This window comes from Amia ocellicauda, chromosome 19 (assembly GCF_036373705.1).
Source record: "Amia ocellicauda isolate fAmiCal2 chromosome 19, fAmiCal2.hap1, whole genome shotgun sequence".
In the NCBI taxonomy this organism is placed as follows: Eukaryota; Metazoa; Chordata; class Actinopteri; order Amiiformes; family Amiidae; genus Amia; species Amia ocellicauda.
Genome location: NC_089868.1, coordinates 19,312,747 through 19,331,238, shown reverse-complemented (window position 1 = coordinate 19,331,238; position 18,492 = coordinate 19,312,747). Strand labels below are relative to the sequence as shown.

Below are 18,492 nucleotides of genomic sequence, written 5' to 3'. Positions count from 1 at the left end.
ATATTTTATTCAGAATATATAACTTGACACCTTTAGAGTAGTATTTACTTACCATGTACATTAAGGTTGAAATATTTCTCTGCACTTCCAGCTACATTTTCTGCCACACAGATGTATCTTCCTGTATCTGTTACTTGAGCATTCACCACCTAATGGCATTCACCAAGGAGAAGAGCTTCAGTCAAAGTCAAATAAGCCATTTAATAATAGCTTTAGAAAATAGAGAACAGAAAAACATGCATTAACAATCCCATATGAGTAACTGTTGTTATGTATAAAATACGATCAGGCATTTTTTAACATTTATGGTACAAAACTGGTCTTTCGAAGTGTTTTAATTGTCTCACATGTTGAACGTTTCCTCACCTGCAATGTTCTGCCGTTGGAGAGGAGTTTGTGTGTACTGTCTTCAGTCAGGGGCTGGCTATCTTTCTGCCATGATATTTTAGGGGTGGGGTTACCATCGACCAGGCACTCGATCATGGTAGTTTGGTTCACCAGGACAGTCACTTCATCAGGGAGGTCCCCGTCCGCACCCCTAATGGAGGGGGGAACTGTGGAACCACAAGGGGAGGCTTTGTTAAAAAAACATGACTGGCTACAATACTGCACTGTGATTGTAAGGGTTATGCTTGTTCAGTAACGCAGGCAGCTGACAGAGTTTGGTCCCTGCTTTTACTCACGGAGGACTCGGACATCATACTGAATGGAGTCTTCTCCCGCTTCATTCATGGCCACGCAGGTGTATCTCCCGGCATCCTCGGCCTGTGCCCGGGGGATTTGCAACACTCTCCCTCCTGACAAGAGATGAGTGGGGCCACGTAAGAGAGAGAAAATCACTTTCAGCTTCCATATGCATCAGCCAGAGCAACACTGATCCTCACCAGGCAGTATCAGCACTTTGTCACTGGAGGCTAGCGCTTTGCCATCCTTGTACCAGGTGAGTGAGGGCGGGGGCACGGCGTTGGTCTCGCAGTACAGAGAGAGGGGGTTGTTCAGAACCACGTCTTTGATGTCACTGTTGTTTTCAACAGAACCCATGTCTCTGATTCTGGTAGGTTTCTGGAAACTAGGGGGAACTACAGGGTGCAAAATACAAGACACACTTTTGTCACAATGTTTCATGATTAGCAAAAACATGCTGCAGAATGTTGGTGCCTGTTTGTGTGTTTTGTTTGGGTTAAACTGTTAGAATAGATTAGAACCCCACAAAGCTTGTTTCTGTGACTTCATCAGTAAAACCTCCTTTTGATCTGAGACTTTCTCAAAAATATCTGTACAAGACACCAGTAGGGGGAGCTCATTCAAATGAAACAAAAAGAGACTGATAATTTGCTATCTCTGCAGGGTGATGTGAATGAGCACCAACAATAGGAACACATTTCACCTTGTATATTTACATCAAAGTCCTTTTCATCCTCCCCAGCGATGTTGGAGGCCACACAGGTGTATCGGCCAGTGTCTGACACCTGGGCTCGTTTGATCTGGACAATACGGGCATTGGTGGTGATGGTCAAATGATCGTCTGCTTTCAGGAGCTGTGGGGTCGATTTAAGATTGTCAATATTAAGGAAGAGGCTCATTTTGATGTTGAATTTTAAGAAACACTGACAATATTGTGATCAAACAGACAGTACACAATCTGTCTCTGGAGATCTCCATTCTGTACACTGTCCCTGTGTTGTGTGTGTGGGACTATACCTGTCCATCTTTGTACCAGCGCAGCGTGGCGGTGGGGATGGCCTGGGCTTCACACTCCAGAGTCAGGCTGTTGTTCACTTTAATCTTCACCTCCTTTGGAGAGAGCCCTTCTCCGTGAATATCGCCTTTGTTGATCACAGGGGGGACTGTGGAGAAACACATCCAGTCAGTTGACCTTCATTTGCACTGAAATGACCCTCATCGGGGATGGACAATAGAGAGTATTCAGTTTTTATTAAAAAAAATTATTGCCCAATAACACCTGAAATAACCTCTTTTCAGCTGTATTATATCAGTCAATATTTCTGCAGCACTAGGGATACTCACTGTACACCTTGACTTCATAATTCTTCAGGGTTTCTCCTGCTTCATTGGTGGCCACACAGGTATACCTTCCAGCATCCTCCTCCTGGGCATTCAGGATCTGCAGAGTGCGCCCCCCTGGGGTTGTCACAGAGAACGGCAGGTTATCACTCTGGACAAAATTGTCCGTCACTACACAGTACAGTCGACTTTAAACAGCCTTTAATATGTCAGTAGTGAACCAGCTGGAGCTGGAATCAGATGCATAGAAAGGAGCACTTTGACCTGGCAGAACCCGGACGTTCCTCCTGGACTCGAAGGGAGACCCATCCTTGAGCCAGGCGATGTTGGCAGGGGGGTAGGACTGCACCTCACAGACCAGGGAGGTGGGGCTGTTCAGAGTCACGGTCACGTCCTCCGCTGTACCCTCCACGTCCGCCCCTGATATAGTTGGAGACACTGCGAGAAGGAAGCACAGGGTTATTTCTCGCTCTATTAACCCAAGCAGACTGGGATCTTCAATAGCCTACAACCATACATCACCATACATTCACTGAGGAGGGATGTTTTCTTTTAAAAATTATTCTGCAATTATTTTCTTCACGACTGCGTTATCCCATGTTCAGCAGTTTGTATGCAATATATAAATATATATATATATATAAATCCAATTTATTACAAATGCATATTCTTGAAGAGGAATGGCACTCATACCCAGCACGTTGAGGTTAAAATGCTTGCTCCGGTCCCCTGCGGTATTGGAGGCCAGGCATGTGTACCTCCCTGTGTCAGCCACCTGTGCACTGGAGATCTGCAGGAAGCGGCCATGGGACAGGACCTGGTGCTGCTCGTCCTCTTCCAGGGGTTGTCCGTCCTTCAGCCAGCTGACCTGGGGCACAGGGTTACCTACCACACAATGTAGGGCAACACAGTGCAGCATGTGATTTGTGAATGTAACATAATAGCCGTCTCCTGATATATAATACTCAAGACATGGAAAATGTTGATGACCTTTCAATGTATCTTTCCAGGTCACAGTTCAGTGATATGAATAAGACGTGTTTAGTGAATGCCGTAAATGTTACACACCTGTGACCTCGCATGTCAACATCACACTCTGTTTTTCCTTCACTTTTACATCTCCTAGAGCTCCTTTCTCCCCGATGCTTGGCGGCACTGTGAGGGAACAGAATACAAACTGAAACATTACAATTCAAAACACTTCAAACATTACAAAAAAAATAAGCATAATAAAGACACCAAAATGAAGAACCTTCAGATCTTTAATTAGATGCCATAACTGATGCCATAACTACTAAGTGCCATAAATTGAATACTTTACATAATTCAGACAAGACATTACCCAGGATTTCTAGGTCAAAGTTCTTCCTTTCTTCGCCAGCAGCATTTGACACAATACATGTATACCTCCCGGCGTCCTCAACTGCGGCGTGCATCAACCGCAGTGTCCGACCACCTGAACGGAAATGCAATGGCATTATTATGATTACAAGCACAAAAGCCTTTGATAAATGTAGATCTGAAAAGTGTTATTTTTTTAGGACAGGAGTTAGAAATGTAAAAATGTAGGTTGTCTGCAGGGCTGTTACTGATACACTGTTCTATTTATACTATATTGCTGTTTGCAAGTGACAGAGAAGACCTAGGGGCCCTCATGGTTATCCAGGCCTACACTGTGAAGCTCTGAGAGGGGAGAGCTGGACCCACCTGACAGGACCCTGACAGAGTTGGTCAGGCCAATGGGGCGTCCGTCCTTGAGCCAGGTGATGGCAGGAAGGGGAATCCCTGAGGCTTCACATGTGAGGGCCACAGGGTTCTTCACCACCACACTGATGTTCTCTGGGGCCCCTGAGTGACCACTGATACTGGGGGGAACTAATAAGACATGGAGTGAAGGAAAAAAATTACAATCATTCTTCAGCCACTAATTTTTCCCTCTCAGGACTAATCACTGGTCACAGATGCAAGAACAGGAAAATCAGTTTAGCATCCAGAAAATTAAGATTAAATTAGATAAAGAATAAACATATTAATGGCCATAAAAAAATACTCTTTGGTATTCCAAACAAAGCTGTTTAGTATAAAAAAGATGATTGATGATTAATAAGAGTGGGAGTACTGATTTAATGAGAAGCTCACCGTGCACACTGACATCATACTTGCTGTCGGCCTGCCCTGCCACGTTGACAGCAACACAGGTGTAGCGCCCGGTGTCTGACACCTTGGCGTCCTTGATCTGCAGCAGGCGTCCCTCGTTCAGGACCAGGACCTCCCTGCCGCTCACCACGGGACGCCCATCTTTCAGCCAGGTCAGGGCGGGGCGCGGGACTCCCTCGGCCTCACACTGCATGGTGACATCACTGCCATGCGTCACCGTCACCTCGCTGGGGCCCCTCCCACTGTGCACGATGGACGGTCGCACTGTAATAACAGAATGCCAGCTGTTGGTGGTATCCTGTTCCTGGACCAGTGATGTGCAGCAGAAATGTTTAAACCAACTTATTGTACTTTAATGGCAATAAGTAAATACTCATAATAGAAAACAGACGATTACAAGAGTAGTTAAACCTGAGCGATGCTGTGGAATATCAGTACTAACATCTCATACTTTAGGGCTCAGAATGGATTCAATAAATAACCACCAGAACATTTTCCTCTCTGCACATTATTCATAAAACTTAGAAACTCATAGCATCAACCTCAGTGATGTGATATTTTGAGCTTGGAGATTTTAGGTTTTCTTATTATCCTACACTATTCCCTTTAGAAAGAGCAGTCTTCAGTACCGTATACTTGCAGGCTGTATTCCTTCATGGCATCTCCGGCCACGTTGGACGCCAAGCAGGAGTACGAGGCAGAGTCAGACTTCTCAGCACTGGAGATGTAGAGTTGTCTACCGCCGGACAGCACCCTGACCCGGCCTCGCGAGTCCGCGTTCAGCACGATACCTGCACACAGCCAGCGCCAAGGAAACATCTTCAGTGAGTGTATGATACAGCAGCAATTGGTCAAGATAAGTTACAGCAGGAGCAGGTACCTCTGGGTTAAATTAAATGTCTGTTGCTTACCATTCTTCTTCCAGGCAAGACTGGGTGGAGGGATGCCACTTGATTCACAGACCAAAGTGATGAGGCTTAATTCAATCACAGTCAGTGGAGACACCTCATCAGAGCCGCGGATACTGGGGGGGACTGAGAAGAGACACAATCCTCAGATTTATTAATGCATAACTTTTATTTCTATAATAGCATTTTATGATTACTTGGTTGGGGAGAATTATTATTATTATTTTTTTAATCTGAAACTGTATTTTAGTGTTGTTTCATTTCAGGTAGCATAGTCTTAATGTATTTCAATATCCAGGCAAATCTTATAGCAGAGCACATCAATGTTTACCAGGAAACCACAAAATGAGACTGCGTTTGGACATAAATCATGTCTTTCTATTGAGTGTGTCCAGGGTCTCCAGCTGTGCCAAAATAAATGCGAGTGGGAGAACGAACAAGCTGGACATCCTGGGGCGGGAAAAAAAAAATCACACAGTTGCAATACAGTAAGGTCGAAATGCACATGACCTGATATATATTTTATGCTTTTTATAAAATATTCTGTCATCCGTTCCATCTTCTCAACCGGAGCACAGTCAAGGAGCAGGGCATGGCAACAGCATGCCTGTAAAAAACTGAAGCCCTTGCGGAGGGTACAGATGCTTCAAAGACACAGAAAATTGAGGTTTCCCCTTGTAGTGCCTGAAAAAACACTTTCTCTCTGTCTCTGCCTCCCCGCTAGATAGCTCCCCCACCTCCCCAATTAAAACAAAATTTATTTTCGCTTGGCTTGCAGCAGCTGGGCCCGCTACGCTCCTGCACTGAGCGGCCGTGTTTCTGCAGCCAGCAGGGACTCTGGGTCACTGCAATGATTGGAGAGGATGATGGATGAGCCGCTGATGGACAGACAAGGGGCCTGGACTGACTTCACAGGAACGCTGAACTGAGACGCAGGTAGCCATAATCCCTGGAGATGGATCTGTGCTTGAAGTGAAAAATGACCAGAGTAAACTCCTTATCCTGCCACTCCTGATGCAGGGAACAGACTGACATCCAAACCTCTTGTGTCATAGTCCACCTCCCTTAAAGAGATTATTTTGTATCCATTTGGTTATAGTAAGAATTTACAGAAAATCTCTTTTATTTAATACACACTGACTTTTCATTAGATGTCCTGAAAGTTTTTATGCAAGCCAGCTCTTTTACATTCACCTGTTATGTCTTAAATGTAGCTGCCCATTCCTTTCACAAAGCAAAATATCCACTTCCTTCTGAGTTTTATAACCATCATGAAAATGCCAATGTGTTCCACTTCTTAATTGGTTCCAGCAGATAGGTATAAAAGGAGAAGGAAGAATGACTTCACTGAGCAATATCTAAACATCGCTGCCAGGGGAACCCCTAGTGATGATTAGAAAATGAATGCAAACCCATTTACTGCTCCACAGATGACTGAAATGTTCTCATCAAAAGACTATGACACAGCAAGGCAATGACATCATACGCATGATGCACAGCAGATGGCGGACCGCTTCACTGTCCACCCACTCGGAGAACATCTGGATCCAGTAAAAGGTCTGAATGTTTCAGGCCAGTAATACAGTTCTCCTCAGTTACTGTAACATGTCCTGTGATATTGTGATCAGTGAAGAAAACGCTACCCTGCCAGTGGGTATAAAGTGAGGTTACTGTGCACACGCGATACCACGGGGATCAGAGCCAGTTCCTTGGAAACCCCTTTTTGTTTTGTAAACCCTTTAAAACAAACCTCTCTTCTGATATTCCTGTCCCTTTCACTGCAAGAAGCTAAAACATGATTAAGACCACAGCTCTGATTAAATAAGAGAATCCAGACTTTGCACATTTGTTATTGTTTTACAATTTTTGGAGCAGATTAAATAACAGTGAAATCTGGTTACTTACCCCAGACATTGAGGTTGTAGTTTTTCTCTGTTTTACCAGCAATATTTGTGGCTTCACAAGTGTACCTCCCTGTATCTTGGACTTGAGCACTATTGATCTAAAAACGGGGGGGAAGAACAGAGGAAAAATATGAGAGAACCGACAGCGGTAATAGCAAATACCCTATCTGCTGGATGTCTACTACTGAAAATCATTAGAATAACAATTTTGAAACAGCAGAAGTTGTATCACGCATTAAGGAGTCACTGCTAAAGCCACTGCTAAAGACTGCAGCCTTCATAACACATTGCGCTGAAGAAAAAGAGAAACCGGTTGAGAAGTGTGTCACCTTCAGGGTACTCCCGTCCTCGGACACGCTCAGGCCCGGCTTCCTGAACAGCGCCCGTCCATCCTTGCGCCAGGTGAGAGTGGGTGGGGGGATGGCGTTGCTCTGGCACTGCAGGACCACGCTCTGGCTCATGACAACAGTCACATTCTGCTCCTCCCCCATGATGTTTGGTGGCACTGCCATGAAAAGCAGCACAGAGATATATTCACAGGTATTCGTAAAGGTTCTATACAAGCCAAGAGTTTAGCGCTCATCCCAGGGTTCAGTAGCCACAATCAAAGAGTATAAATTGAATTTTTGGGGGATAGCAGGTAAAACCTCCTTCATCACAACTGCCCCCTCAAAATGTATTGCATTCAGTATTTCATGATCTGATTTTTAATAGATGAAAACATTGATTTGGATGTGGGTGAGCGGGTACTACTCTATATTTACAATATGAAGGTCAGCAATAATCTGTGAGGTAATCTGTTGCCAATTTATTTTGTGTTTCAAATGTCTCTGTTTCAGTGTATGGTCTGACAATGTGTCAGACTGGACTATGAACATATAACTGTCACACAAGTGTCTCAGAAGAACAACCAGACGGAAGGCGGTGGAGCCAATTCATAAAATAAATCAATAAATCAATATATTATTGTTATTGTTGGACTGCATTGCCTTGCCAATACATTTTTGGTAAGAAATCAAAGGTCAGGGTCCCTTTAGAGATTCAAATGTCAGTTTTCATGGGAACAACACAAGAAAAAGTCCATCCGTTTCCCTTTGAGAAAACAGCATCTCTAATCCACATGCCTGCATGATTATAATTCTAGAGACCAGAAAATGAACTCAAAACGAAACTAAGCTAATATGAGTGACTTTGTGGACTAGGACAGTATTAATTACAATGTACTGTCAAAACATTCTTAAACTATTGTTACTGACACTTCTTAATCTTACACATCTAAAAATGATGACAGACATTTGTTAAAAGTATAAACTCCATCTCAATGATTGTTTCCAATAAAAACATGTCATGATATTACTTTCAAGCTTTGCTTGAATTTACCACAGAACCGTTTTATGTCCAAAATGCCTTGTTGGGTTATGGACTTAACTTTGACAAGTCTGGTAATGAACTATAATTTGTTTCTGTTTCAAGATTATTATTTTTTCTCTTTGTGTTGACAAACGCAAGTGCAATGAAGTGGGGTCTCCAAGCATGAGAACAAACATTTTTCAGACTCAGGAAGCTGTCAATGAATGGTAGCAATTAGAGCAGCAAATATGCCCTTTAGTTTTGTTGACACCCTCCCTTTGATCTTTTAAAAGACACAGAAAACATGTGAATATGTATTTTTAGTGCAAAAAAAGTATTGACTAAAATATTAATTGACAAGTAACACAATTCAGACATCATTTCAGTATATACAATTATACATATTCACACTTAATTTTGTCAGAAAGTCAGTGCCAAACAAAATGTGGCAAATTAAAAACAAATATTTTAAAACACTTTGTTTGTTAAACAATAGAAAATAAACTTTGCAGGCTTTGTAAGGGAATGCAAATGTATGAAGTTATAATTGTGTTTGAGAGTAATTCAATATGTCAACACTAGGTGAGGAACTTTGGGTCTACACAATATAATGGACCGGCGAAAGTGTCTAATTGAAGGTGCCTCACCATGGACTCGCAGGTCGATGTCTCTCTGCTCCTCACCAGCTGCATTCACCGCCACACACGTGTACTTCCCCGTGTCACTGATCTGAGAGCTTGCAATGGCCAGAACCCGGCCGCCTGACAGCACCTGGGGAGGATTGAACCATAAATGATGAGAATCCAAAGCTGTCTAACGAAGCAAACGGGTCAGGTAAGGGAGTTGTTTGTTTACCTGAACTCCGTCAGAGAAACTGGCCACGGGACTGCCATCTTTGAGCCAGGTGAGGCTGGGCGCCGGGATGCCCCTCGCCTCGCACTCCAGCCTCACGTCGTTGTTCACGACCACCGTCTCTGTGGTGCTGCTGCCGGCGATGGACGGAGGTACTGCGGAGACAGCAGCCCCCAGTCAGACAGGCTTTGGAGTAGCACTGTAGACTATGGCCTATCAGTGTACTTTCAGGTTATGTACAGAGCACAATCAACAAGTCAACAAGGTGTCTATGTAAACGCATACAAAGTGGAACAAATACAAAACAATTACATGGGTATGTTTAGATCTCATAGAGGTTCTTGAAGGCTTTATCTGCATAATCACGTGGAAATGACTCTCTTGGCTCACCGTACACCTGGAGCCGATAGAAGAGCTCAGAGGCCCCAGCGACGCTGACGGCAGCGCACTTGTAGAGCCCCGCGTCCGAGACCTGCGCGTTGTCGACCTGCAGGGTCTGCCCGCGCTGCAGGATTGTCACTCCAGCCGCACTGGTAAGGGGCCGGCCATCCTTGTACCAGGTTATAGCTAATAACCAAAATATAAGCCAATAAAACCTTTAGTTTAGGGGATATTATATCGTCTGAGGTATTCGGGTGATGCAACACTTTTGTCTAGTGGATAATAATAATCATAAATTACCTGGGAGGGGATTACCAGACGTCTTGCACTCCAGCTGGATTGGATTATTAATGATCACGGTTTCATTCATAGTTTCTCCCTCATTCTCTATACTGGGGGGCTCTGGGGAGATAAAGGAAACACACTCAAGTCCTGATTTAGATCATATTTTGTGGTTCAGCGAGACTCAAGCTCTTCCATCATGAGGATATTGTGCTGTAATAATGTAATTTAAGAACGGCACAAGTGTCAGTTTCTGTTTTGTACCGTGAACACTGAGGTGGACGTGCTGCTGGGCCTCCCCCGCGGCGTTGGTGGCCACACAAGTGTATCTTCCAGCATCTTCTAATAAAGTCTTTATGATGTGCAGAACTCTGCCTGCAGACTCCAACTGTGAAAACAAGCAGACACAAGAGGAGTGTGCAAGTGAGAGCAAATACGCGGCTACAAGAGGGCATGTACTGGGAAAGAGGCATAAAAGTTTAATGACGCCTCTGTTATTTGTGGAGTGAAAGCTCTGGCCACCTTGATGTTTCCTCTGGCAGTATTGACAGGGCGGCCGTCCTTCAGCCAGGTGATGGCAGGGTTGGGGATCCCGTTGGCCACGCACTGCAGGGTGACGGGATTGTGCACGGTGACCGAGCGCTCGGAGGGGCCCGTCGAACGGATACCAGGAGGAACTGGAGCCAAGCACACAGAGGGAAGACATGTTATTATAATATAGAACTGCTTTACACTGTAACGCTGCCAGGATATCAGATTTACTGACAGCCACTGTTTAAAAGACTGAGCTAACATCTGTAAAACCAAAAAAACAGACATTAGAGAATACACTACTGTAAGTTTGGTATGCTTACATATGAAACGCAAAAGGACAATTACAACATTGGAAAAATCTTGCCAGAGACGGCTCAAACTGTCATTAAAATAAAATTTTCATGGGCACAGGGCACAGATATGCAGAAAAATTGATAATTACCTGTGTCTAGTTCCTGCAGTTGGAAAGCATAATTAAAGCAAAAAGGAATGTACTATTAATGCAATAACACTGAAACGTTCAATTTAGTGTGTAATAAAACATGTTTAGGGAAACTACAAATGTTCTACTGTACAATCATCAAACAAAGTAATGTCAATATGTTTTTAATTTTACCATGTATAGCTACATCGAATTCCTTCTCCTGGTCTCCGGCTTCGTTGGTGGCGACACACTGATAGCGGCCGGTGTCAGAGACCTGCGCTCGAGGGATCACCAGCTTCCTCCCACTGGACACGATCTTGACCCCGTCTCCCTGCCTCACTGGTTTGCCATTCTTCAACCACCTACAGAAGGGAAACAACCGAGGTCTTTAGGGAGACTCTCATTAGTGAGATGGCAAGGGTTATAATAAATGTCACATTATTGTTTTGTGCCTTTCTTAACATTCTTCCTAGATTAACTGTCATGCATTTTCAGTCTTTAGTAAACTAAACTCAAGTTTGTTTGTTTTTGAAAATGAACTGCTCACCAGGAATAACCGAAATACAACAGCAGCTGAAAGATTAAGAGGGAATCTCACGTGATCTGAGGCATCGGTGTACCGACCACGTGACACTCCAGCTCCAGTGGACTGTTGACAACGACAGTGGTGTCTGTGGTCTCATCTCCCCCGTCTACAGAAGGTGGCACTAAAATAAAACGAATAAACACATGCATTTACTGACACTTACGATATTTCTCCATCTGCGTATGTGTAACAGCAGGATGTACAACAAAGCAATCTTGTTTTAAGTTAATTAACACTTGATTGGCACCTATTGTTTCAATTGTATGCCATAAAAGGAACAGTTTGTATTTGTACTAGACCCAGACTGTTTTCGTATTCAATGTTTTTTTTCTTCTTATCTGTGCAAATTTACAAGAAAATGACTTTCAGGCTGTGCTAATCCTTCCATCTAGATTATTGAAGAAAACTCTTGGATCAGTCTTATTACATATATTTAAATTATGTCAATTTTCTACTTTGCTGTTTTACAATACAAGCTACCAATTGCACAACATTTTTAAATCTGGCTTTATGTGTGAAGGAAATAGCTTTTCACTTCACATCCTATTATGTTAAACATTCAAAACACTTCATACAACTGTTAGGTACAGTATCTTAATTTAATAAGGCTTATGAATAAAACATACCTAAAACATTGACATCATACTTAATCTCCTTTTCGCCAGCGACACTCGTAGCCACACACACATATCTCCCCGAGTCAGACACTGCGGCGTTCAGGATCTCGATCTTTTTCCCCCGCTGGATTATTCTCACGTTGTCACTGCCCTTGACTGGGACCCCATCCTTCAGCCAGGTCAGAGCAGGGGGAGGGTGTCCGCCAGCCTTGCAGTCCAAAGTCAGAGAATTACTGACCACAACCTTCTTCTCAGTCGGGGTGTCCAAGCCCCCTTCTATAGACGGAGGAACTGAGGATCAAGAGGTGAGAGTCATTATTCAACTTTCGCTGCTCCAGATAAAAGGGCAGACGTGACATAAATGAAGTCCAACTCCATAAGAAAAAGATTAATCTCAGATAGCAGTGATTGCTACCAGAGTAGTTAAAGTATGCTAAGCAAATAAACCCTTTTAAAAGCATTACTAGCCTTAGAACCAGACATTTGGCACCTCTGAGCACATTAACAAAATAGTTTCTGTGTTACACAAGTATAAAGAAGGGAAGTGTGCTTATTTATTAAAAGTTGTTTGTAGTATACCTTGGCATCATACGTGAGAGAAATACAAATGTATTTCATCTAAAGAAAGGGTGTCAGAATTTTACCATAAACATCCAGCTCAAATGACTTCTCAGCACTTCCAGAAACACTGGTGACACGGCAAGTGTATTGACCGGCATCAGAAACTTGAGCATGTGGAATCTTTAGGAATTGTCCCCTGTCCACATAGACAGCCTGGCGGTTGGATGTGAGGGGACGGCCATTTTTGTACCAGGTGATGGCTGGCAGAGGGACCCCTCGGGCCTCACACTCTAGGGTCACGGAGTTGTTGAGGAGTGCGGACACCTCTGTAGTGACGTTGCCCCCCTTAATGCTTGGGGGTACTGGGGGAATAATGCACGATGAGGAACAATCAGAAATCAGAAAATAATTCTCATGCTTCGAAAGATCGTACCATCTATTGAAATCAAAACATTCGTCCAAACTTTACAGACTCACCATAAACACTCAGATTGAAGTCCTTGTTCTTTTTGCCAGCTTTGTTGGCCACGGTACACTGGTAATGAGCCTGGTCTCCCAGGCGGGCGCTCTTAATCTTCAGAACTTGGCCTTTGTTCACAACCTCGATGTTGGGGTCACCCAAGAACAGCAGTCTGGGGTCAAAGATCTCACATTTCAGTGGTAGTATCATTGGAGACCAGCAGAATTAATCAAACTCACAGTCAGGCCTTGGAATCATAGTTACCAGTAATTTGTTTATAATCCCCTCAGAGAATGTATCCTTACCGATGACTTTCAATTCAAAAGATGTTTGTCATACCATTCATGCAAATTTTAGATAGCGTAACCATAGCTCAGGCTCAGAAAGAGGCCTTGAACCATTAGGTGGTCTGCAAATTAGTCTTGGCCAGAGTGTTTCTCTTGCAATTGATAACTTAAACTATTGTCGGGCTGCAGAATATACTCACTTGCCGTCCTTGTACCACTGAATGCTGGGTAAAGGCACTCCCTTGACTCTGCACTCGAGACTGACCTCATGGTTCAGTATTACAAAGACATCACGGGGAGAATTGGCTCCAGTTATAGTGGGGGGAACTGGGAACAAAAGAGTTCTTTCCATCACAATAATACGAGTAATTAATGTAATTAAGCATGGAAGAAGAAAATGTTTTTTATGGAATAATAATTCCTAGATTATTATTTTTGATCAGGTGATTGTGGACAAAAACTGAGAAATGTTCTAATTCATCCATGCAGGCCTCACCTAACACATCCAGGTCAAAGTCCTTCTCAGTGCTGCCAGCGATGTTGATAGCTTTACAGCTGTACCTGCCAGTGTCTGTGGTGGCTGTTTTCAGGAACATCAGGGTTTTGCCCTCCTTCAGAATCACAAGAGACGCACTGGGGACAACCTATAGACAAGACTCACAGTCAGTCTTCCAAAGCACAGTAGAAGAAAACTTCTGCTATTCCTCATGAGCAGAAAAGTGGAGGCTGACCTTAGGTCAACAAATAAAAAAATATATAGTTTTTTTCCTAGAAAGAAGAAAGAGCTGTATACAACAGAAAACTTTAGCTTTAGCTTAGACATTTTCCCCAGGTTGGATCCAGCTGAGTAATAATGCATACAGGTAATAAGAGTTATGAAACAGGCACATACAGGCACTCCGTCTTTGAACCATGTGATAACTGGAGCTGGCGTTCCCGTCACATCACAAAACAGACTGGTAGGACTGTTTAGCACCACTGACACGTTGGTTGACTTCTCGTTGTCACGGATATCTGGAGGAACTGCACAGACAAACTGAAGAGTTAAATAATTTCCCTGACCTTTAGTCTTCAAGCAAACTTTGTTTCAATCCATTCTGATGATTCTGGTTACTTAATTTTGTCATGGTAAACTAAGAATCCTTATGACAGATATTGACATCGGGAGAACTACCTTGAAACACACAACAGCTCATGAATGTTGTTTAGCAATGAGTATCTACTGTAATGTGCTCTGATAAACACACTTTTGGATAGCACAGGAAGCTCACCATGAACTTTCAACTGGTATTTCCTTTCCGTGGTTCCCGCGTCATTGACCGCCACACAGACATACTCCCCATTGTCCAGCGGAGACACCGAAGCCAGAATAAGGAGGGTGCCGTCTTCCAGGATTGACAAGCCAGGCTCATTGCCCGTCAGCTCCTGTCCATTTCGCAGCCACTTAATAATGGGCTTGGGAGTGCCTGGCAGTAACACAAGATGATTTACATGCCTTGCAGAATTATTATGTTAAAACGGTGCCTTCTTGCAATTTTGTAGTCTTTCACAGCTATATGGATCAAATGGATAAATACTGATGTCAATAACAATTGTTGGGTCAGTCTTACCTTTAGCAGGACAAGGAAAGGCAATTCGCTGGTTGGCAACTCTCTCCTGGAAGGGGGTATTGTAAGGGGGTTCCAGATCTTCAACAATTGGGGGGACTGAGGCAACACAGGAGACACACAATCAATATCGGTTAAGCTGCCCCTACACGAGTTACAGTTATAAGATGTTAGGTTGCCACCATTGCCTAAAGACAATGTTTATTCTTAAGACATACAGACTAAATATAACTACATTTTAGTCACCTACACAACTTAGGCAGAAGAAAGCGAAAACATCTTTAAACATGTGAGGGAGCTCAATGTTTGAACCCGTTGAAAGTGTCTTCCCAACCAAACTCACTATATTAACAAGTGAAGAAGGAACAACGACAAAGAAGCCCACCTTGGACCTGCAGTTGGACATCTGCCTCGTCACGACCAGCCACGTTGCTGGCAACACACGTGTAGACCCCGTCGTCTTCTAAAGCGACCTCTCCGATTGTAAGAGTGCCCTCAGGGGAACTACTGTATTGTACTCCATCTATCAGTAAGGCACTGCCATCCTTTAGCCAGCTGATGGCAGGTGTGGGCACCCCCTGGGCAATACAGGGGATGTCAATGGTGTGGCCGACTTGAACTTTCATCACCCGTGGGCCAGCCTGGATTCTTGGGACAACTGGATCAGAACAAAATCAAGATGTTATCGACCCCTTCACTAGGTATCAATCAAGCAAAGCAAAGAAAGTAACTGTCCATTGTTACTGCTTGCATCTGAATAGAAATGCATCCTAATTCAGATGTAACTGACACACACTCCTTGTTCTGCAGAGAAATTATGAGGTGTAATTATTTATTTCCATTATTATGTCTTTCCCTGACACAGTTTCTGTGTTTTCCTCACTGCTGGGTTTGTCCTTCTTCATTTTTTTCACTGGGGAATCTATAGTATTTGTCAATAGGTCAAATGCAATAGATTGTCAGTTAAAATATGTAATTTGTGTGAGATTAACTATCATTGTAAAGGCAAAACTCTTTTATATTCTGAATGTGAAGTTAAACAATTATTTCATTTTCTTATTCCTTGATTTAGGTTTTAGTCCGATTTCCACCCACACTGTACTGTACATTCTCTGTATAATGAGTGCCATAAGGATTATTTTACAATTCTTCTATTCTAATTTTCTTCTCTTTTGCAGCTCTTTTGTAGCAATAAATCTCACTCCATTAGCAACCCCCCATTTATTCAAATCTCTCCCTGGTTGAGACTGAATTTATAACTCCATCGAGTCAACAGTGAAGCTGTTGAAAAGCATGCAAAACCACAAAGCTAGAGAATATGGTGTCACATGCACTCTTACAATTTAAATGGCCCCATGAATGTATTACTTTTAAAGGAGTCAGAGCTTACTATGGATTCCAAAAAAACAGAGCAGCAAGAGGCAGTGCTATACAGAAATTTCAATTATCACATTCTAGAGAGAACATTTTGGTTAGAATTAATTTAAGGCAAATTAAATGGCAGGGCACCAGGGACTCTCAAGAAGACGACTGCTCAAATTTACATGAAATAAGATTCTATCCTCAAAAGATTTGAGATTTTATTAATACTTATTCCGGGAATTTTGACCATACATCTAGAATGTATATAGTTAGATTGTTCATGTTGAACACTGAGTTTTAAAGGCATACATTCTGATTGACTGACATTTATGAGATGATACAGTTTGGAGCCCGGTTTAGACTCCAGCAGCACAAGTTAAAAAGACATTAATGGGAAGTATTGGCCTAGGCTGGATTTCTGCCCTAATCCCTTTTTCAAAATTCAAGATATCTACCAGTAGCATCATAATCGTGATTTATGCAGGAATGAGAACACTGTTAAACCCTGTCTCAGAACTACAAAGAATCACATCATATTAGTTAATTTAGTGCATAAATCAGAAAATCCTGTGGAAACGGCTGACAGCTATGCTCCAACCAGGTAGAAACCAGGGATCAAATTCTGGTCTATCTTTAGTTTTTCCTAAAGCCTGTTACCAAACCTATGGGGATAGTAAGTGTTTATCTTTTAAAGGCTGCCAAATTCCTTTTGTACGTAAGTATACAGGCATCCATTTCTTTAATTTTTTTGGCAAAAAGTTAACTTGTAGTGTTGAAATATAACAAGCGTGCATCTGATATGACACAGCCTGGCTCATTTGATGGCCACTGGTCAGTTCTACACAGAATTCCCCAAGCCTGGCTGCAACGCTCTTCTGCACACGTTTCACTATTATGGTTTCAAAGGCGAGAACAACAACAGGGTTATTTAATAGCTATGGGTTGTATAACTGATATATAGCTTAAAAGCAAACTATATCTGCTTGAAATTAATGGGGAAATAAAAGCAGAAACATATAAAGCAGAAATGTTACAATTATGTTAATCACATTTTATGCCGTAATCCACTTTTTATTCTGTTAGATCTGGGTGTGTATTTGTAATTGTATTTACCACTCTAGTTAAATATATATTTTGTTCTTGCTGGCCTGTGTGAAACATATAGAAACTGTGTGTTTTTGTTTGAGGAATGAGGGAGAAAACAGGCTCTTTGAAAGGCAGGGCTCAATTTTAATTAAGATCCACAGAGAGAAGATGAAAGAGGCAGCTGCTTGTTTCGTGGGAAACAGCTGTCTGATAAACGCTAGGGTGAAAGCTATGAAGATTAGCAGATAAGAAGCAAATAATTGTTAAGTGTTTGGAAATAATGACCCTTACCATTGACAGTGAGTCTCACTGCTTGAGTCATATTGCCGGCTATGTTTGTGGCGACACACAAGTACATCCCGTTGTCCGACACCCGTGTCTCGATTATCTTCATAGACCCAGAAGGAAGCTGGGTGTGCCTGCAAGTACAAATACATACATGGCTTACATATCACTTGTCTTAAATTATACTTTATTTAGATGTTAGGAATGTGAAGAGTAATTTAAAGGATAGTCTGTTAACATGTTAGCAATTTCAGCTAAACCACAAACTTTGCTCCCCCTGGGAAAGGCAACCTGTCTTTAACCAAAGGCACAAACAAAAGGTTTGAAGTAATCATGATATCGTAACTGCAACTTTCCCCAAATGCAACCATATTATTTAAAAAAAAGTGACCGCAGTCCACCCAAAACCATAACCTCATAAAACAGAAGGTTCTCACACCGCCTGTATTAGGCACCTGTTCCCTCTCAGAAGCACATTATACTGCACAGTAAGCGTATTGCATAGCTGATAGCTTTAACAATCATCCATGACATCAATGTCACTTAAGCTTCCAGACTAGGTTAGCATCAGCCACACCTATTCACTGGCCAATTTGCAGCTGCCAAACTCACAGCATATAATGTTTATTTCACTGGCAGTTAAAAAAATACTGGAAAGCTATATGAAGTCTGACTTCAGTTTAACATCCCTCCCAAACATATGGACACAATTTGAAGTAGAAGTCCCAGATCTGCACTTGAAAAGATGAATGGTAAAATAACTGTTGCCAAGTGCAGAGAGAAACAAATGTCAATTTCTGAAAATAGTTAAGGTTTTGCAGTCA

General features: G+C 42.6%; 1 protein-coding gene across 1 annotated transcript in view; it reads right to left on the bottom strand.

Moving 5' to 3' along the window:
- hmcn1 (hemicentin 1) overlaps positions 1-18,492 on the bottom strand; it is an 82,878-nt gene that overhangs the window by 21,586 nt on the left and 42,800 nt on the right. Inside the window, exons 23-57 of the mRNA XM_066692242.1 lie at positions 17,675-17,802; positions 15,321-15,593; positions 14,939-15,034; positions 14,600-14,794; positions 14,221-14,351; positions 13,825-13,972; positions 13,529-13,655; positions 13,059-13,213; positions 12,665-12,943; positions 12,030-12,311; positions 11,416-11,524; positions 11,010-11,179; positions 10,382-10,536; positions 10,124-10,247; positions 9,878-9,979; positions 9,587-9,763; positions 9,200-9,351; positions 8,992-9,115; positions 7,324-7,499; positions 6,996-7,092; positions 5,094-5,216; positions 4,812-4,973; positions 4,165-4,446; positions 3,733-3,900; positions 3,368-3,481; positions 3,094-3,180; positions 2,719-2,910; positions 2,290-2,463; positions 2,029-2,142; positions 1,702-1,847; positions 1,388-1,538; positions 885-1,079; positions 684-797; positions 367-554; positions 53-149 (exon numbers count right to left, since the gene is read on the bottom strand). Of these exons, the coding sequence (XP_066548339.1) occupies positions 53-149; positions 367-554; positions 684-797; positions 885-1,079; positions 1,388-1,538; positions 1,702-1,847; positions 2,029-2,142; positions 2,290-2,463; positions 2,719-2,910; positions 3,094-3,180; positions 3,368-3,481; positions 3,733-3,900; positions 4,165-4,446; positions 4,812-4,973; positions 5,094-5,216; positions 6,996-7,092; positions 7,324-7,499; positions 8,992-9,115; positions 9,200-9,351; positions 9,587-9,763; positions 9,878-9,979; positions 10,124-10,247; positions 10,382-10,536; positions 11,010-11,179; positions 11,416-11,524; positions 12,030-12,311; positions 12,665-12,943; positions 13,059-13,213; positions 13,529-13,655; positions 13,825-13,972; positions 14,221-14,351; positions 14,600-14,794; positions 14,939-15,034; positions 15,321-15,593; positions 17,675-17,802 (5,507 nt within the window). The remainder of the gene's footprint in view (positions 1-52; positions 150-366; positions 555-683; positions 798-884; positions 1,080-1,387; positions 1,539-1,701; positions 1,848-2,028; positions 2,143-2,289; positions 2,464-2,718; positions 2,911-3,093; positions 3,181-3,367; positions 3,482-3,732; positions 3,901-4,164; positions 4,447-4,811; positions 4,974-5,093; positions 5,217-6,995; positions 7,093-7,323; positions 7,500-8,991; positions 9,116-9,199; positions 9,352-9,586; positions 9,764-9,877; positions 9,980-10,123; positions 10,248-10,381; positions 10,537-11,009; positions 11,180-11,415; positions 11,525-12,029; positions 12,312-12,664; positions 12,944-13,058; positions 13,214-13,528; positions 13,656-13,824; positions 13,973-14,220; positions 14,352-14,599; positions 14,795-14,938; positions 15,035-15,320; positions 15,594-17,674; positions 17,803-18,492) is intronic.